The 21142-nt window shown below is 41.3% G+C and overlaps 2 protein-coding genes across 2 annotated transcripts in view; one reads left to right on the top strand and one right to left on the bottom strand.

Annotated features, from left to right (window-relative positions):
• The window catches only part of tbkbp1 (TBK1 binding protein 1), a 138188-nt gene that overhangs the window by 87997 nt on the left and 29049 nt on the right, over positions 1-21142 (bottom strand). The gene's annotated exons all lie outside the window — the stretch shown is intronic.
• On the top strand, positions 12586-20657 carry LOC133655150 (uncharacterized). Its single transcript, XM_062055090.1, has 2 exons — positions 12586-12628; positions 19138-20657. Exon 2 carries the CDS (start codon positions 19555-19557, stop codon positions 20398-20400), a length of 846 nt encoding a protein of 281 aa, XP_061911074.1. The 5' UTR covers positions 12586-12628; positions 19138-19554; the 3' UTR covers positions 20401-20657.

A 21142-nucleotide genomic window follows, 5' to 3' on the forward strand; every position in this document is an offset into this window, starting at 1 on the left:
AAAAAAAATTATATTCCATGCTCCCAACCCTGTGGGAACAGTTTGGAGCGGGCTCCTTCCTCTTCCAACATGACTGTGCACAAAGCAAGGTCCATAAAGACATGGATGACAGAGTCTGGTGTGGATGAACTTATATATATATATATATATATATATATATATATATATATATATATATATATATATATATATATATATATATATATATATATATATATATATATATATATATATACTCTGTATCTCAATTTAGAATCGGGGTGAATTCGAAGGTGAATTGATTTTGTTGTGCTTCCCTCATAACCGGCTTTGATTGATGTGATTATTTACATCGGATTCTGGCTAAGCCCCGCCCCTCCTGAGTGACAAACGGCGCCTGTGATGATGTTAGCGAGGGGGGCGGGGGTTACACAACTGCCAGCTGACTGCCAGCAAAGCGCTCCCGCCTTGCCGCTGCTCACCGGGTGTGAGTCAGCCGCCGCCCACTCAGCTATTTCTGTCCGCTCCTTCCTCCACGCCGACGATGCTCTTCAGCATCACCAGGACATCTGCGCTCTGCATCTGGCCCGCCGTCGCCTGCCCGCTATGCCGCTCAAGGCCCCGCCTCTTCGCCGCCGATTGGCAGGTGTAAAGAACGGTGGTGCAGTGGTTGACATGGAGACCATTGATTGATCTCTGCGTTTGGGTCTATTATTATTTTACCTGCCACCTGTTCTTTTCCGCCATCTTTTCTCACCCAACCTGGAAGCAGGATCTCCTCCGCCCATCAGACCCTTCTAGTCCTCATCAGGCCCATAAACGCCCAACCCCCCAGGAGTCCCTCCTCTCCGGATCCTCCAGTTAGCATAAATGTTAGAACTTTTATTTCCGTGATTAAATGCGACCCCATTCGGCAGACATGGGTCAGATTTAGTTGCTATATTCATTTATTGGCCCTTCATCATAAACACATGATGATGGGACTGTCTGCGGATGTAGCTTAACGTGAACACACCTCTGGTCTGCCAGAGAATAAGAAGACTGAGCAGGAGGGATCGGTGTTGCTAACTTATATTCAGCAAGTTCATACCCGTCTAGTTAGCAACAAATTCAACGATTGTTCCTGGTCTTCCTCCCAACTCCCCCGTATTTTAACAATGTGGAATTGCTGCTGTAGCTTCCTGTTCCGCAACCGGTGAAGTCAGACCTTCAAAATAAAAGAACGGGTCAAGTCTTTTTTTTTTGTCCCTCCATTTGACGCCTCCTGTTGAGGAGCAGCAGGCAGTCGTTGTGTAGCTCGGGGACCGTGTCTGACCCAGAGGGCAACGTGGGCAAAGTGTCCTGCCTAAGGGCACAACAGCGGCCACTGGGATTCAAACCGGGAACACTTTGGTTACTGGGCAACCTGCTGCATGAGCCATGGCTATTGTCAACGATTAGCAGGACTTGTTGTGTATTTTCAATACATTTCATGTTCATGTCATTGGTTCACCTATAAAAGGAGGGATTCAAACTTGCGTCTCTCTCTGCTCCCCAGGCATCAACCGTTTCCTCTGCTAGCTTTAGCATTCGCTGTCTTTTACAATCCCTTCGTTCCAACTGGCCTGTACTTCATTCCTTGGCATGAGTTCGGGACGTGTGGGGGCTCGTCCGGGATGCCATGCGTAGGTGTGGCCAATTATGCAAATTAGATAATGGCATCGTGCCACACCCAAGTCCTTCTCAAATTCCTTATATGGTCATTGGGATAATATTTAGCACCTATAGCTTGTATATGTAATACTCCCACAGGTTAACAGGTTAATTGGGAACAGGTGGGTGCCATGATTGGGTATAAATCAGCTTCCATGAAATGCTCAGTCATTCACAAACAAAGACAGGGCGAGGGTCACCACTTTGTGAACAAATGCGTGAGCAAATTGTCCAACAGTTTAAGAACAACATTTCTCAACGAGAAATAACGCAGTAACGCATCATGTAGCTATTGCAAGGAATTTAGGGATTTCATTATCTACGGTCCGTAATATCATTAAAAGGTTCAGAGAATCTGGAAAAATCACTGCACGTAAGCAGCAAGGCCCAAAACCAACATTGAATGCCCGCGACCTTCAATCCCTCAGGCGGTACTGCATCAAAAAGCGACATCAATGTGTAAAGGATATCACCACATGGGCTCAGAACACTTCAGAAAACCACTGTCAGTAACTACAGTTGGTCGCTACATCTGTAAGTGCAAGTTAAAACTCTACTATGCAAAAGCCAAAGTCATGTATCAACAACACCCAGAAACGCCGCCGGCTCCGCTGGTCCCAAGCTTATCTAAGATGGACTGATGCAAAGTGGGAAAGTGTTCTGTGGTCTGACGAGTCCACATTTCAAATTGTTTTTGGAAACTGTGGATGTCGTGTCCTCCAGACGAAAGAGGAAAAGAACCATCCGAATTGTTCTAGGCGCAAAGTTCAAAAGCCAGCATCTGTTGCTGCCATTAAATTCTAAGTTAATGATTATTTGCACAAAAAAAATTACGTTGCTCAGTTGGAACATTAAATATCTTGTCTTTGCAGTCTATTCAATTGAATATAAGTTGAGAAGGATTTGCAAATCATTGTATTCTGTTTTTATTTACCATTTACACAACGTGCCAACTTCACTGGTTTGGGTTTTATACTTACAGTATGTAGTACAGTACATATGTAGTATATTACATATAGAGTATATATTACATATGTAGTATATTACATATAGAGTATATATTACATATGTAGTATATTACACACACAACATCATTCTTACAGTATGTAGTACAGTACATATGTAGTATATTCAGTGTTGAGACTAACGCGTTACTGTAACGCCGTTATTTTCGGCGGTAACCAGTAGTCTAACGCGTTATTTTTTATATTCAGTAACTCAGTTACCGTTACTACATGATGCGTTACTGCGTTATTTTACGTTAGTTTTTATATAGTATCGGCTAGAAACTGAGAAGATCTGAGTGTGTTTTATTGGAGAGCTGCAGTGTCATCCTTCTGAATCTTCCTGTCACAAGAGGCGCTCCGTGTGTGTCTGTGTGTGTGTGGGGGGGGGGGGGGGGGGGGGGGGTTTCTGTGTTTACTAACAAGACATCATGGCGGAGCCGAAGCCGAGTTTCTTAACATGGAGATATTCTCACTACTTTTCTTTCGTCGAGCACAAAGAAAAGAACATTTTAGTTAAATGTAAGTTGTGTCTTGGATCAAAGATCCCATCTACTGCCCAAAACAGCAATTCAAATCTGCTGAAACAGCTACAAAAGCAACATGCTTGAACGAAGCTAGTAAAGAGAGACACACTTCACCTCCACCTCCACCTAAGGATTTTAACGGAGGGACTGCTAGCCAGGACAACATTGATAGAGCCATTGTAGCGTATGTGGTAGAAGACATGCAGGCTATTTCTACAGTGCAGTCAACCGCTTTAAGGCAGCTAATTAGCATGATAGCGGGCGTCAAACGGCAAATGGCACGAAAACATTTTCCAAGTTCCTGGACACAGTGGACAGTGAGTACATAAACATGGAAAGCAAGCTAAAGAAGACACTCCAAACTCTGCCTGTGCTCATCATTCATTTCTTGCTCTTCCTCGCCTTCTTTTCTTTCTCTTTCTCTTTCTTTCTTTCACTCTCTCTCTCTTTATCCTCTTTTTCTCGCTCTCCTTCTGCCTTATTTTCTTTCTCTCTCTCTTATTCTCTCTTTCTCTCTCTCACTCTCTGTCTGTGTCCAATAGATGACATCTGCCTATTACCTGACACCTGACATGTTAGCTACTTCTCTTTGTTTATAATGTCTATTTTCTATTTCCTGCTGGACCTACTCTCTATTTTATGCTGCTGCTGTCATATAGACTGTATATACTGTAATATTGTACATGGTCATTGGTTTATATTGTATATATGTTATATACATAATATAATATATCTGTATATAAATTACTCTGTACACATATGTATATATTCGTATATATGTTTGATTTTTTTATAGCTATATTAGTCTATTTATACCTGCATTGTCCTTTCCATCATTGTAACTGAGCTACTGTGTTGAACAATTTCCCTTGTGGATCATTAAAGTTTGTCTAAGTCTAAGTCTAAGTCCTCTCTTATTCTCTCACTCTCAGTCGTTCTCTCTCTTATATGTTACCTCTCCATCTCTCTCTCTCTCTCTGTGTCTTCTCGCTCCCTCTCTTTCTTTCTCATTTTCCCTCTCTCTCTTTCTTTCTCTCTTATTTTCTTTCTATCTTGTCCTGCTCTCCCTTTCAATCTTTTTCTTTTTCTCTCTTTATTTTGTATTCTCTTTTTATCTCTTTTTCTTATTTTTTTGTCTCTTTCTTTCTATCTCTCTCTTTTTCTCTTTCTTTCTCTCTTGTTTTCTTTTTATATTATCCACTCTTGCTCTCCCTTTCTCTTTCTTTCTTTCAATCTTTTTCTTTTTCTCTCTTTATTTCTTATTCTCTTTTTATCTCTTTTTCTTATTTTTTTTCTCTCTTTCTTTCTTTCTATCTCTCTCTTGTTTTCTTTCTCTCTCTCTTAGTTTCTCTTTCTCATACTCTCTCTCTTTTATTCTCTCTTTCACTTTCTCTCTCTCTCTTATCTTCTTTCTCTCGCTCTCCTTTTCTCTTCTCTTTCTCTCTCACTTTCTCTCTCCCTCTCTTTATGTCTTTCTCTTTTATTCTCTTTCATTCTCAGTCTTTCTCTCGTTTTTTCTTCTCTCTCTCTTTCTTTCTTACTCCTTCTTTCTATCTTATCGTCTCTTGTTCTCCCTTTCTCTTTCTCTCTTACTATCTTTTTCTTTTTCTCTCTTTACTTCCTATTCTCTTTTATCTCTCTCTTATTTTCTTTCTGTCTCTTTCTTTCTTTCTTTTGATCTTTCTATCTCTCTCTTGTTCTCTTTCTTTCTCTCTTATTTTCTCTTTCTCATACACTCTCTCTTTTATTCTCTCTTCACTTTCTCTCTCTCGTATCTTCTTTCTCTCGCTCACCTTTTCTTTTATTCTCTTTCTCTCTAATTCTCTCTTATGCTATCTTTCTCTCTCCCTCTTTTTGTGTCTTTCTCTTTTGTTCTCTTTCACTCTGTCTTTCTCTCGTTTTTTTCCTCTCTATCTCTTTCTTTGTTATTCTCTTTCTCTCTCTCGGTCACTCTCTCCCTCTCTCTCCCTCTCGCTCTCGAACAGAGGCTCTCCTCGCCAAGCTGGACGTTTGGCACCTCCAAGTCACAGCTGTGAGCGTGAAGTCCGGTCAAATGCTCCCATGATGCCTTGCTGCAGCTCGCTACAAAGGCAACACGCTGACAGCCCATTAGCATGCTAGCAGGAAGTACAGTGTCTGACTGTGTGTGTGTGTGTGTGTGTGTGTGTGTGTGTGTGTGTGTGTGTGTGTGTGTGTGTGTGTGTGTGTGTGTGTGTGTGTGTGTGTGTGTGTGTGTGTGTGTGTGTGTGTGTGTGTGTGTGTGTGTGCCAGGGTCCAGTATCGATGCTGCAATGTAATCTAGTGGATCTATATGGACCTCAGCTCTCTGACCTTATTAAGTGAATCAGTCAAATGTTGTTTCACAGCTGCATGCACACACACACACACACTCACACACACTCACACACACACACACACGCACCCACACACACACATCAATACGCCTGAAACTAACTTCTAATCAAACCTGACCTCGAGAGCACGCATCCAAAATTCATGCGCGCGCGCACACACACACACACACACACACACACACACACACACACACACACACACACACATTACAGAAGAGTGGTGTCAGTGCAGGAGAACAACAATCCTTACAACAAATGTGCTGTGCTTTGCTGTAGCACCGTCATTCATCACGCAGACATGCGGTGTGTGTGTGTGTGTGTGTGTGTGTGTGTGTGTGTGTGTGTGTGTGTGTGTGTGTGTGTGTGTGTGTGTGTGTGTGTGTGTGTGTGTGTGTGTGTGTGTGTGTGTGTGTGTGTGTGTGTGCGCCATGTGGGAGATTTGTGACAGGAGCAGGAAGGAGTGTTGCTGTTTTCCACTCAGCTTTGCTCCTCCTCCTTTTTCTTCTTCATGACCCTCATCTGTCTTCCACCTGTCACCTAACATCTTCCTCCTCTTCTCTGTCATTCATCCATGGTTAGCAGTCACATGCACGCCTGACTGCGCACGTGTGTGTGAGTGTCTGTATGTGCGTGGTCCCATCTGCAAACACTCCAACATCAAGGTTGAGTTTGGTCATGTGACAAGTTGTGCTCCTATGAGCTGATGTGTTGCTGCTAAATGACATCAAAGTCCTGCAGGGCTGCTCCTGGATAAGTGAAGTGAATTATATTTATATAGCGCTTTTTCTCTAGTGACTCAAAGCGCTTTTACATAGTGAAACCCAATATCTAAGTTACATTTAACTGGGAGCAGGTGGGTAAAGTGTCTTGCCCAAGGACACAACGGCAGTGACTAGGATGGCGGAAGCGGGGATCGAACCTGGAACCCTCAAGTTGCTGGCACGGCCAGTCTACCAACCGAGCTATACCGCCCCATATCGGGGCAGTATTTCATTTGGAGCCCCTCCCGTGTTTTCCAGACTATAGATATTGCACCCAAATATAAGCCACACCCACTGAATTTTAGAAAAAAATCAATCGTTTTCCACATGTAGTTGCAGATATACAGTCGTGGTCAAAAGTTGACATACACTTGTAAAGAACATAATGTCATGGCTGTCTTGAGTTTCCAATAGTTTCTACAACTATTATTTTTCTGTGATAGAGTAATTGGAGCACATACTTGTTGGTCACAAAAAACATTCATGAAGTTTGGTTCTTTTATGAATTTATTATGGGTCTACTGAAAATGTGAGCAAATCTGCTGGGTCAAAAGTATACATACAGCAATGTTAATATTTGCTTACATGTCCCTTGGCAAGTTTCACTGCAATAAGACACTTTTGGTAGCCATCCACAAGCTTCTGGCAAGCTGCTGGTTGAATTGTCGACTACTCCTCTTGACAAAACTGGTGCAGTTCAGCTAAATTTGTTGGTTTTCTGACATGGACTTGTTTCTTCAGCATTGTCCACACGTTTAATTCAGGACTTGTTTACATCTATATTTCCACTTCTTTACTTCAACATACGCATGTGTTTACTTACACTATCACACTTGTTTACATCTACATTTCCACTTGTTTACTTAAACATTCCCACGTGTTTACTTAAACATTACATCTATATTTCCACTTGTTTACTTAAACATTCCCACTTGTTTACATCTACATTCCCACGTGTTTACTTAAACATTACATCTATATTTCCACTTGTTTACTTCAACATACGCTTGCGTTTACTTACACTATCACACTGTTTACTTAAACATTTCCTTTTGTTTACATCTATATTTACACTGATTTACTTAAACAAACACTTGTTTACATCCACATTTCCACTTGTTACTTAAACATTCCACTTGTTTACATCTATATTTCCACTTGTTTCCTTAAACATTCACACTTGTTTACATCTACATTCCCACGTGTTTACTTACACATTCACACTTGTTTACACCTATATTTCCACTTGTTTACGTCCACATTCCCACTTGTTTACATCTACTGTATATTTCTACTTGTTTACTTCAACAAACGCACATGTTTACTTACACATTCCCACTTGTTTACACCTATATTTCCACTTATTTACGTCTAAATTCCCACTTGTTTACATCTATATGTCCACTTGTTTACTTCAACATACGCACGCGTTTACTCACACATTCACACTTGTTTACTTCAACATACGCACGCGTTTACTCACACATTCACACTTGTTTACACCTATTTTTCCACTTGTTTACATCCACATTCCCACTTAGTTAGATCTATATTTCCACTTTTTTACTTCAACATACACAGGTGTTTACTCACACATTCCCACTTGTTTACATCTATATTTCCACTTGTTTACTTCATCATACGCGCGTGTTTACTTACACATTCCCACTTGTTTACACCTATATTTCCACTTGTTTACGTTCACATTCCCACTTGTTTACACCTATATTTACACTTGTTTACGTTCACATTCCCACTTGTTTACACCTATATTTCCACTTGTTTACGTTCACATTCCCACTTGTTTACATCTATATTTCCACTTGTATACTTCAACATTTGCACATGTTTACTTACACATTCACACTTGTTTACACCTATATTTCCACTGGTTTACTTCCACATTTTCACTGGTTTACATCTATATTTCCACTTGTTTACTTCATGCATGCGTTTACTCACACATTCACACTTATTTACATCTATATTTCCACTTGTTTACATCCACATTCCCACTTCGTTACATCTATATTTCCACATGTTTACTTCAACATACGCAGGTGTTTACTCACACACTCCCACTTGTTTCCACTTATATTTCCACTTGTTTATGTCCACATTCCCACTTGTTTCCATCTATATTTCCACTTGTTTACTTCAACATACGCACGTGTTTACTCACACATTCCCACTTGTTTACACCTATATTTCCACTTGTTTACATCCACATTTCCACTGGTTTACATCTATATTTCCACTTGTTTACGTCCACATTCCCACTTGTTTACATCTACTGTATATTTCTACTTGTTTACTTCAACAAACGCACATGTTTACTTACACATTCCCACTTGTTTACACCTATATTTCCACTTATTTACGTCTAAATTCCCACTTGTTTACATCTATATGTCCACTTGTTTACTTCAACATACGCACGCGTTTACTCACACATTCACACTTGTTTACTTCAACATACGCACGCGTTTACTCACACATTCACACTTGTTTACACCTATTTTTCCACTTGTTTACATCCACATTCCCACTTAGTTAGATCTATATTTCCACTTTTTTACTTCAACATACACAGGTGTTTACTCACACATTCCCACTTGTTTACATCTATATTTCCACTTGTTTACTTCATCATACGCGCGTGTTTACTTACACATTCCCACTTGTTTACACCTATATTTCCACTTGTTTACGTTCACATTCCCACTTGTTTACACCTATATTTCCACTTGTTTACGTTCACATTCCCACTTGTTTACACCTATATTTCCACTTGTTTACGTTCACATTCCCACTTGTTTACACCTATATTTCCACTTGTTTACATTCACATTCCCACTTGTTTACATCTATATTTCCACTTGTATACTTCAACATTTGCACATGTTTACTTACACATTCACACTTGTTTACACCTATATTTCCACTGGTTTACTTCCACATTTTCACTGGTTTACATCTATATTTCCACTTGTTTACTTCATGCATGCGTTTACTCACACATTCACACTTATTTACATCTATATTTCCACTTGTTTACATCCACATTCCCACTTCGTTACATCTATATTTCCACATGTTTACTTCAACATACGCAGGTGTTTACTCACACACTCCCACTTGTTTCCACTTATATTTCCACTTGTTTATGTCCACATTCCCACTTGTTTCCATCTATATTTCCACTTGTTTACTTCAACATACGCACGTGTTTACTCACACATTCCCACTTGTTTACACCTATATTTCCACTTGTTTACATCCACATTTCCACTGGTTTACATCTATATTTCCACTTGTTTATGTCCACATTCCCACTTGTTTACATCTATATTTCCACTTGTTTACTTCAACATACGCACGTGTTTACTCACACATTCACACTTGTTTACACCTATATTTCCACTTGTTTACACCTATATTTCCACTTGTTTACATCCACATTTCCACTGGTTTACATCTATATTTCCACTTGTTTACATCCACATTCCCACTTGTTTACATCTATATTTCTACTTGTTTACTTCAACATACGCATGCGTTTACTCACACTTACACACATATTTACACCTATATTTCCACTTGTTTAAATCCACATTCCCACTTCGTTACATCTATATTTCCACTTGTTTACTTCAACATACGCACGTGTTTACTCACACATTCCCACTTGTTTACACCTATATTTCCACTTGTTTACGTCTACATTCCCACTTGTTTCCATCCATATTTCCACTTGTTTACTTCAACATACGCATGTGTTTACTCACACATTCCCACTTGTTTACACCTATATTTCCACTTGTTTACGTCCACCTTCCCACTTGTTTCCATCTATATTTCCACTTGTTTACTTCAACATACGCACGTGTTTACTCACACATTCACACTTGTTTACACCTATATTTCCACTTGTTTACATCCACATTCCCACTTCGTTACATCTATATTCCCACTTGTTTACTTCAACATACGCATGTGTTTACTCACACATTCTCAGTTGTTTACATCTATATTTCCACTTGTTAACGTCCACATTCCCACTTGTTTCCATCTATATTTGCACTTGTTTACTTCAACATACGCACGTGTTTACTCACACATTCCCACTTGTTTACACCTATATTTCCACTTGTTTACGTCTACATTCCCACTTGTTTACATCTATATTTCCACTTGTTTACTTCAACATACGCACGTGTTTACTTACACATTCCCAGCGAGATCACACAGATGTCTGACATTCACTGCAATGAGTGAAGGCGTTTAAAAACCAAAAGTGCAACCGTGTGACTTCATGACTCCACACGGCCGCGCTTCTCGTAGAATACGCCATAAAGCGCTGCAGTGCATCATGGGAACACTGTGTACTCCATCACGGAGAAAGTGAAGTGTGTGTTAAAGTGTTTGCTTTTTCTCGGCTGTGTCCTTGGCCAATGACACGACTTATGTTCCCCCTCTCATGCATACTGAAGTGTGTGTGTGTGTGTGTGTGTGTGTGTGTGTGTGTGTGTGTGTGTGTGTGTGTGTGTGTGTGTGTGTGTGTGTGTGTGTGTGTGTGTGTGTGTGTGTGTGTGTGTGTGTGTGTGTGTGTGTGTGTGCAGGAGATGCTTGTAATGTCCCACGAGGACCTTGTCTCCAGACCAGAGTCGCCTCCAGAGTGTGAACCACGGCACACGAGCGTAAGACTCTTCTTTGTGTCATCTACCGTTATTCTCGTAACCATGGCGACCGAGTCCCCCAGTCTTCCCTCAGTCTGTCGGGTTTTTACCGGGGCAAACAAGCGCGCAGGAGACAAGGTTCAAAATTAACGAATGTAAATATGAGAAAACGTTTTGGAACGTACGTTTTGACGCTGGAACGATTCGATCAAGTCAGGAAAAAAAAAACTTCAGGGTAGAAAATGTAAACTGGGTACAGAATTTGGTACATTTAAAGGTACCAGGCGAGTTGCGTCGGTACAAAAGGATGTTGAGTTGCGTAAAATCAAACGGTAACATGTTGTGATACCTTTGTTGCGTGAGACGTCACATGCAGCTCAAACACTTGGCGGGCAAACAGGCGCAGGTGTAAGTAATGTTGTCATTTGCTATGCCAACAAAGCAAGCACACCTGATGGAATTTAAGGCTCCACTTTTTAAAATGTTATTTAAACGTCATTTATTTTTGATGTACTTTGATGCTAATTTAATTTTTTTTCTGAAATTCCCTTTGAAAACAATGGGACATTCTTCAAAGTTCCACAATTCCCACATTTTTCATCTGATTCAAACTGTTCCAATTTCAAAATATTCAGCCTGCTCAGGAATTGTGTGCTCTATTTCAAAAAAAATAATTTAAATTCCCGGATTTCCCATAATTTTTGCAATTTACCCTTTCAAAATGAGTTGTCCATTTTTCTAACTTTCACAATTCCCACATTCTTCAACCCATTCAAACCATTCCAACATCAACACATTCAACTCATCCCGGACATTCAAACTACGATTTTTCCACATTCAACAAATTTCCAGGAATTCCCGTTTTTTGGTAACTCTTAAGTTCCACTACTCTTTTCACATTTTTCAACCCATTTCAACCGTTCCATGGTCAAAACACTCCTCATATTTAGTACAAAAACCAAGTTGGTTAAGGAACTAGAAAAATTCCCGGTTTTCCCGAAATTCCACTAATTCAACATTTCTTGACCGATTTAAACAATTCCAACACCAACCAATTCAGCTCATTCAGGACTATTATGTTCTTAATCATTTTCAAAAAAATCCCGCTTTTCCCAAAATTCCCACATTTCCAGGAAGTCCCCATTGAAATGAATAGGACATTTTTCAAACTTCCACAATTCCCACATTTTTCAACCTATTCAAACCATTCCAACATCAACACATTCAACTCATCCTAGACATTCAAACTACTATTTTTCCACATTCAACAAATTTCCAGGAATTCCCCTTTTTTGGTAACTCTTAAGTTCTGTCATGTCTGTTCATGTTTTTGGTTTTTGTCATGCGTCATGTCTGTTCATGTTTTTGTTTTGGCCATGTGTTTGTTTTTTGGACTCTTTTTAGTTCCTGGTTGCACTTCCTTGTTTGGTTTGGTTTCCATGGTCACCCATTAGTTTTCACCTGTCTTGTCACGCACCTGTTTCACGTTTCGAGTCACGCACCTGTTTTCACTGATCACGTCACTATTTAAATCTGTCTGTTTCTGTTGTTCGTCCTGGCGTCCTCACACATTCACACTCCTGCCACTCTGATGATCCATGCTGCTCTTTTTCCTGTTTTTTCTCATGCCAAGTAAGTTTTGTTTTTGTTTATTAAGACCACAGTTAGTGTTTTTGTTTCTTTGTTCATAGTTTTTGTGCCCACGTGCATGTCTTTTGTTTCTTAGTCAAGTTTGTATTTCCGCCTTTGTGCGCGCCATTTGTTTGCTTCTTTTTTTTTGTAGTTTATTAGTGTTAAAAAAATAAATCATGTATTTAAATTCACGCCTTGCCCCCAATTTTCCGTTGCCTTCTGGGAGAACAAACCACCCCATAGACCCAGTCATGACAGTAGGACGCCAGCAGAAAAATTCTCACACAAGAAAATTGGACGCTTTTGACAAGGCTTCTTGGGCGGTCCTGCGCGCGATGGAGGAGGAAACGCTGCGCTACTCCTCCATGGAGCACAGAGACATGATGTGGGGGCCAGATGGAAGACTGGTGCTATTGTGCTCCATTTGGTCCGAGGACGACGTTGGCACGTCGCCCCAGCCGCGGAAGCGTCGCCCAAGACGAAAGACTTCCGCGAGCCAGCAGGACACGCCGCTCCCACAAGCCCCTCCCCCTCCGGGCGGAAGAAAGCCCCAGGCAGCCCGGCTTCCCCAGGATGACATCACAGACCAGGATTTTTTTTTTCTGAATTATTTTTCTTTTGATCATCCGCCTCCAACCAAAGACTCTAAAAACATGATAAGACATTACCAGGACATGTTTTTAGAAATCAGATCCTGTCAAGCCAAGCCACCCAAATTTCATGCCCCGCCCCCCAAGACTCAAGCCACGCCCACGTCACAACATGTTTCTTTTTTTTCACCCACTCAATCACATGTAGAAAAAGAAGGACATTTTGGACAATTTAGAGGGGAGGATTCTGCCCCCCTCCTGACCTCCCTCCACCCACCCCAAAAGTTTATTAGTGTTAAAAAAAATAAATAATGTATTTAAATTCACGCCTTGCCCGCGCCAATTTTCCGTTGCCTTCTGGGACAACAAACCACGCCATAGACCCAGTCATGACAAGTTCCACTACTCTTTTCACATTTTTCAACCCATTTCAACTGTTCCACCGTCAAACACTCCACATCCATCCATCCATTTTCTACCGCTTGTCCCTTTTGGGGTCGCGGAGGGTGCTGGAGCCTATCTCAGCTGCATTCGGGCGGAAGGCGGGGTACACCCTGAACAAGTCGCCACCTCATCACAGGGCCAACACTGATAGACAGACAACATTCACACTCACATTCCACATATTCAGGAAAATAACCAAGTTGGTTAAGAAACTAGAAAAATTCCCGGTTTTCCCGAAATTCCAGGAATTTCTCAATTAAAAACTGTTACCAATTCAACATTTCTTGACCGATTTAAACAATTCCAACACCAACCAAGTCAGCTCTTTCAGGACATTCATGTTCTTAATCATCTTTAAAAAAAATCCCACTTTTCCCAAAATTCCCAAATTTCCAGGAAGTTCCCATTGAAATGAATGGGACATTTTTCAAACTTCCACAATTCCCACATTTTTCAACCTATTCAAACCATTCCAACATCAACATATTCAACTCATCCTGGAAATTCAATCTACAATTTTTCCACATTCAACAAATTTCCAGGAATTCCCCTTTTTTGGTAACTCTTAAGTTCCACTACTCTTTTCACATTGTTCAACCCATTTGAACTTTTCCACCGTCAAAACACTCCTCATATTCAGGACAAAAACCAAGTTGGTTAAGGAACTAGAAAAATTCCCGGTTTTCCCGAAATTCCAGGAATTTCTCAATTAAAAACTGTTACTAATTCAACATTTCTTGGCCGATTTAAACAATTCCAACACCAACCAATTCAGCTCATTCAGGACATTCATGTTCTTAATCATTTTTTAAAAAAATCCCGCTTTTCCCAAAATTCCCAAATTTCCAGAAAGTTCCCATTGAAATGAATGGGACATTTTTCAAACTTCCAAATTTTTCAACCTATTCAAACCATTCCAACATCAACACATTCAACTCATCCTGGACATTCAAACTACAATTTTTCCACATTCAACAAATTTCCAAGAATTCCCGTTTTTTGGTAACTCTTAAGTTCCACTACTCTTTTCATATTTTTCAACCCATTTTAACTGTTCCACCATCAAAACACTCCTCATATTCAGGACAAAAACATTTGGTTTCAGGAACTAGAAACATTCCAGGTTTTCCCGAAATTCCAGGAATTTCTCAATTAAAAACTGTTACTAATTCAACATTTCTTGACCGATTTAAACAATTCCAACACCAACCAATTCAGCTCATTCAGGACATTCATGTTCTTAATCATTTTTTAAGAAATCCCACTTTTTCCAAAATTCCCACATTTCCAGGAAGTTCCCATTGAAATGAATGGGATATTTTTCAAACTTCCACAATTCCCACATTTTTCAACCTATTCAAACCATTCCAACATCAACACATTCAACTCATCCTGGACATTCAAACTGCAATTTTTCCACATTCAACAAATTTCCAGGAATTCCCGTTTTTTGGGGACTCTTAAGTTCCACTACTCTTTTCACATTTTTCAACCCATTTAAACCATTCCACCGTCAAAACACTCCTCATATTCAGGACGAAAACCAAGTTGGTTAAGGAAATAGAAAAATTCCCGGTTTTCCCGAAATTCCAGGATATTTCTCCATTAAAAACTGTTACTAATTCAAGATTTCTTGACCGATTTAAACAATTCCAACACCAAACAATTCAGCTCATTCAGGACATTCATGTTATTAATAATTTTTCTAAAATCCCGGTTTTCCCACAATTCCCACATTTCCAGGAAGTTCCCATTCAAAATGAATTGGCCATTTTTCAAACTTCCACAATTCCCACATTTTTCAACCTATTCAAACCATTCCAACATCAACACATTCAACTCATCCTGGACATTCAAACTACTATTTTTCCACATTCAACAAATTTCCAGGAATTCCCGTTTTTTGGTAACTCTTAAGTTCCACTACGCTTTTCACATTTTTCAACCCATTTCAACCGTTCCACGGTCAAAACACTCCTCATATTCAGGACAAAAACCAAGTTGGTTAAGGAACTACAAAAATTCCCGGTCCTCAAGAAATTCCAGGAATTTCTCAATTAAAAACTGTTGCTAATTCAACATTTCTTGACCGATGTAAACAATTCCAACACCAAACAATTCAGCTCATTCAGGATATTCATGTTCTTAATCATTTTTTTAAAAATCCCGCTTTTTCCAAAATTCCCACATTTCCAGGAAGTTCCCATTGAAATGAATGGGATATTTTTCAAACTTCCACAATTCCCACATTTTTCTGCCTATTCAAACCATTCCAACATCAACACATTCAACTCATCCTGGACATTCAAACTAACACTTTCCCAAGTTCCAAACCAAATTCCGTGTTTCCTGGAAATTGTAACTCTTCAACATTCAAACCATTCCAACATTCAAACTATTCTTACATTCATACTACATTCTGTCAGCATTTCAGTTCAACTTCAGCATTGGAGCATTCCCACGCAATTCCTTCAGGAATTGCCTCTTGTTTATTTGTTTTTATTCTTCTTACATAAAGTTGTTGGATCAAAACAGAGACAATAAATAGTACAGAAAAACTAAACAAAAGTAAAAACTACTACTTCTACTACTTCACTAAGCACTTGTTTCTTCTGTTGTTTAGAAGCTAGCTTAGCGACTAGCATGGCTTCCTGTTACATGTTTAACCTCGTCCTCCAGCCCTGCGGTGATAGTGGTACTTGTAGGAAATGCAGTTTATTCGCTGCAATGGAGGTGAGGATTGCTCATTGAGTGGAGCGGCTCCACACTGTGGATGAACATGCACAGTTAGCTTTTAGCTGTGAACTGAAAATCGGTACCACTTTTATTTTTACGATAAAATTCTGGTGACTAGACTGGTTTGCATGCCTGGAACTCTGCAAACTTTTTACAGTGTAAATAAATTATTGTTGTTGGCAAAATTAATATTTGAACCACACTTTTTTAGCACCCTGCTGAATTCCCCGGGGGCCTGCACTGCTTGGTGCTTTTTGGTGCCCCACGCACCCCAAAAACATGACACAAGGACTGCTGTAGTGCCCAAGATTACTCCTTTATATTGGATGTCTCTTTTGATCCAAGGGTACTCTACAAATGGGTTTATTTTGTGATTGATGCTGTATTACTGCCTTTTTCAAACATTTCTGTTAACAATCACATTGAGTTTGTTATGTTCATCCAGCTTTAGGTACTGGTTAATATCACCCGATATCTGTCTTTTTGCTGATGTTAGATATATATCGGATCGTGTCGTCAACATCCGGTCAGCATCTACAATGAGCAGAGCGTCCTCCATCTTTAAGATCTTTTCTGTAGCGTCAGCGGGAGCTAATGTGACAAAACGCTACCGGGACCTTCTTGGAGTGTGAGTGGATATATTTAGGCGCTCCTCAGGGAACACCGGCGGTCCAGTAAGAGTGAGGCATTGTGGGTAACCTGGTTTTTCCCAGGAAGAAAAAAAAAAGGGGAAGCGCGCCTGCTGAGTGGACTCTCCTGCTTGTCCCAGAACATCTGTGCAGGATGTGTAACGGAACAAAGAAGGCTCTTTTTCTACAGTGGTACCTAAACCAGGAAAAACTGTTCCTCAGCACAAGGATTGTTTTTGGCGCCAGTCAGGTCTTTAATATCAGTCATGTGACATGTTGGGTCCGGGGTCTTCAGCGTTCTCCAAGCCAAGGACCCCCTCCTTTTATATCGTGTATAAATTGGGTTTTTCAATAAACCAGTCCTAAAGATACCTTTCTATTGTGCAATACTAAAATATTCAAATTCGGGACAGGTACCGTTCACATTACGGTACCTGGGCATGGATACCGGTACTCAATGGTACCAATTTGTAGTATGTTTGTGTGTGTGAGGAAATATTCATTTTATCATCATCATTTTATCATTTGCAAGTATGATCTTACGTTGCAATTGCAGTTGCAAGTCCAAGACGTTAGATGGCACTAGTGTATAGTTTATGGTGTTGCGCCCTAAAAAGTGTTAACACTGTAAGTATTGTACACACCAGCAGTTTGATTGTAACGTGCATCTTAGTTGTAGTTTTCATTAACACATTGAGAGGTGTGAAAATTGCCGTGTGAAATCACTAATGCTAATCCGTAGCATGTCAATAGCAAAGCCAATGTGTATTAGCATCAAGCTAGCGCATTTTTGTAAAGGGGAGCCTTATTTTACTTGCGTTGGAATGTGTTTGGAGTCCATTTCTTTGTTGGCATTCAAAATTAGAGGCAAAGATAGATTGGCTGAGTCCGCTCTCAGTGCTGCTGGAGTGATTGTCAAAGTGCGAAGAGCCAGCTAAGTCGGCAACCCAAGGTACGGAAAAATGGCACCGTTGGATTTTAGGTGAATCTGTGCCCCCGAGGACCGGCGGGATTCGGTCAGTGCCAAAAAAAAGTTGCCGGATTCTGTACCCATCCCTAAATCAAGTGACACAGTATAACGCCGCTAATAGCTAGCTATCAACTAGTGCGCTAATTGCTAGCTACAGTACCAACTAGTCTGCTAATCACTAGCTGACAATTAACTTGCAAATCGCTAGCTGACAACTAGCGTTCAAATCACTAGCTGACAACTAGCACGTGAATCGTTAGGTGACAATTAGCGTTCAAACCACTAGCTGACAATTAGCATTCGAATCAATAGCTGACAACTATCATGCAAATCGTTAGCTGACAATTAGCGTTCAAATCACTAGCTGACAACTATCACGGGAATCGTTAGCTGACAAGTAGCGCTGAAATCGCTAGCTGACAATTAGCGTTTAAATCGCTAGCTGACAACTAGCACGGGAATCGTTAGCTGACAAGTAGCACTGAAATCGCTAGCTGACAATTAGCGTTCTTTATTGTCAGCCATAAACCCAGGGCCGGCCCGTGGCATAGGCCGTATAGGCAAATGCTAAGAGCGCCGTCCATCAGGGGGCGCCACGCCAGTGCCACAAATGTTGGAGAGAGAAAAAAAAAAAAAGTTGGTACTATTATTTCTAAATACAAAAAATAATCCCACGTTAATTAAAATGCAAAGTAAAGCCTATTTAATAGAAATATTATTTGTTACAACATTACGCCCCCCCCCCCCCCCCCCCCCCCCATCCCCCCGCACGGTGCGCCCCCTCCCTTCCCGTATCATGACTCTTACCACATCAAAAAAATCAACACAAGATGTCAAAACGGCCAAAACTGTCAGGTGCCCAGGTAAGAAAAATAGAAAAGAAGAGGAGGAGAAACGAGAAAAAGACAGAGGTATCAGGTAGGTAACGTTAGCCTACATGAAATTATTTGTCTGTTACAGAATGTGATAGTAACCTGTCTTTTTAGCATTAAGCTAATGTTACATGATTCGGCAATTGCTAATCAATAAATAGCTAGTTCTGTTTTAACGTCAGGTTAATATTGTGGAGGGGGCTAAATTGTTATGGAAAATAATAATGTAACGTTAGGTAATTACAGTACTCCCACCTTACATCCCTAGGGACATTTGTACACCTACTTGAGGAGATGGCTGGGTGTCCCAAGAAGCTTCTGTTCCATTGGACTGTACAGCACAGGAAGCAAGCTACAGCTGCCAATAACATCAGTGGTGGAGGAGTACAAGGTGACAAAAACACGCCAGGCCATGATGCTACGAGACAGCAAAGACGAACGAGTACGGCAGGCAGGCATTGTCGTCAGGTCAGGCAGAAAGTGGTTAGCCAGCAAAGCACTGAGGGAGGCGGAGGATCGACTGCATCACACGGACATTGTGGGATCAGTAGCCCAGGGAAGACTTGGTCTGGGTTGCTCATCCAGAACAAGATAGAACAAAGCTGACCCAAAGGAGCGGCGAGGCTTGGTGCAGAGGGAGGTCCGAAAGGCTGAGGAGGAAAGCCGGTATGTCAAGGCATTAGCCATGAAAAAACAGGGCAGCTGGACTAGATGGGAGAGTGTAAAAGACAGATCTCTAACCTGGCAGGACATCTGGAGCATGGAAGGCCACCGGATAAAGTTCCTGCTGTGTTCTACATATGATGTCCTGCCCACCCCATCAAACCTCCATACTTGGGGAATGGTAGAGAGCCCCAGCTGCACACTCTGCGGGAAGATAGCTAACCTGGAGCATGTCCTCTCCTCTTGTCACTCAAGCTTAGCAGATGGCAAGTTCCGGTGGCGTCATGACCAGATCCTTGCTCAGCTGGCAGAAGGTGTTGAGCAGGCCAGGAAGAGGACAAGGCAGCTCTCTAATGGGCCACGCTTCATCCACTTCGTCAGGGCAGGTGAAAGCGCAGCAGCAGGAGGGAGGAACAAAGGAGTCCTGGCCACAGCAAACGACTGGGAGATGCGGGCCGACCTGAAGAAGCAGCTCAAATTCCCAGAGGAGATAGCCCACACTACCCTGAGACCTGATATTGTTCTGTGGTCTAGAGGAACCAAACAGGTGGTGCTTATCGAGCTGACAGTACCTTGGGAAGAGAGGATGGAGGAGGCGTACGAACGCAAGCTCAAGAAGTACCAAACCCTCATCCTCGAGAGCCAGCACAATGGATGGAAGGCCTGGAACCTACCGGTGGAGGTGGGCTGTAGAGGCTTTGCGGGGCGGTCGCTCTGGAGAGCACTCGGACTGCTAGGGATCGAGGGGCTGGCTAGGAAGCGGCTGGTAGCCAACACCACTAGAAGGGCAGAGGAAGCATCACGCTGGATTTGGTTACAAAGAAAGGTGCGGTGGCAGAGCCGACCTACTGAAGGACTAGGGACATAGAGTTGGGTGGCATTCAGCGGGGGTAGATCCAGGACGCTGGATCTGCCGTCGAGCCCCTCCGAAGCATCATGGGCTTAATTCGACGAAACGTTGATGACGGGGGTGCCCATTTGAGAATCTGCTGATGCCAACCAACTCATGTCCAGTTGAGGTATGCGGTCAAGCTTAGTTTTGGCTCAGGGAGGAGGACGTCCCTGCCATGCAGAGTCCCGCCGGTGCCTTGATGGAAGGAGAGATGAAGAGAGCGAGGCCACAGGCTCACAGATGGTGCAGGGGCGAGTACCTGTAAAGGTGAGCCAGTTGCGATACCCTTATCGTATTTTGCATACTCCCACCTTACATCCCTAGGGACATTTGTATTAGATCTTTTAAGCAGGTGTTTTTTGTTTACATTGTTATTGCCTTCTGGTTAGCTAATGTTTGCCCTGCAGGTAATAGTCACTTTTCCACCCCTTTATATATTAGGTTAGTTGTAAGCCTAGTTGTTAAAGTGCACATCATTAATGTTAATTAAGCAATATCACATAAGAGGGAATGCTGTTTTTTAATTTGAGCACTGCTGTGATTTGGTTAAAGATAATCATAACATAACATTCTCATATAATATGTTAATTTGCTTTCTTTAAGTAAAAAAAAAAGGCCAAAGACAAAGCTATTCGGTTTCTTGTGAGTATATACACTTCACTGCCGATGTGGGGGGGGGGCGCCACCTAAAATCTTGCTTAGGGCGCCAGATTGGTTA

This window comes from Entelurus aequoreus, linkage group LG08, assembly GCF_033978785.1.
Source record: "Entelurus aequoreus isolate RoL-2023_Sb linkage group LG08, RoL_Eaeq_v1.1, whole genome shotgun sequence".
Taxonomy (NCBI): Eukaryota; Metazoa; Chordata; class Actinopteri; order Syngnathiformes; family Syngnathidae; genus Entelurus; species Entelurus aequoreus.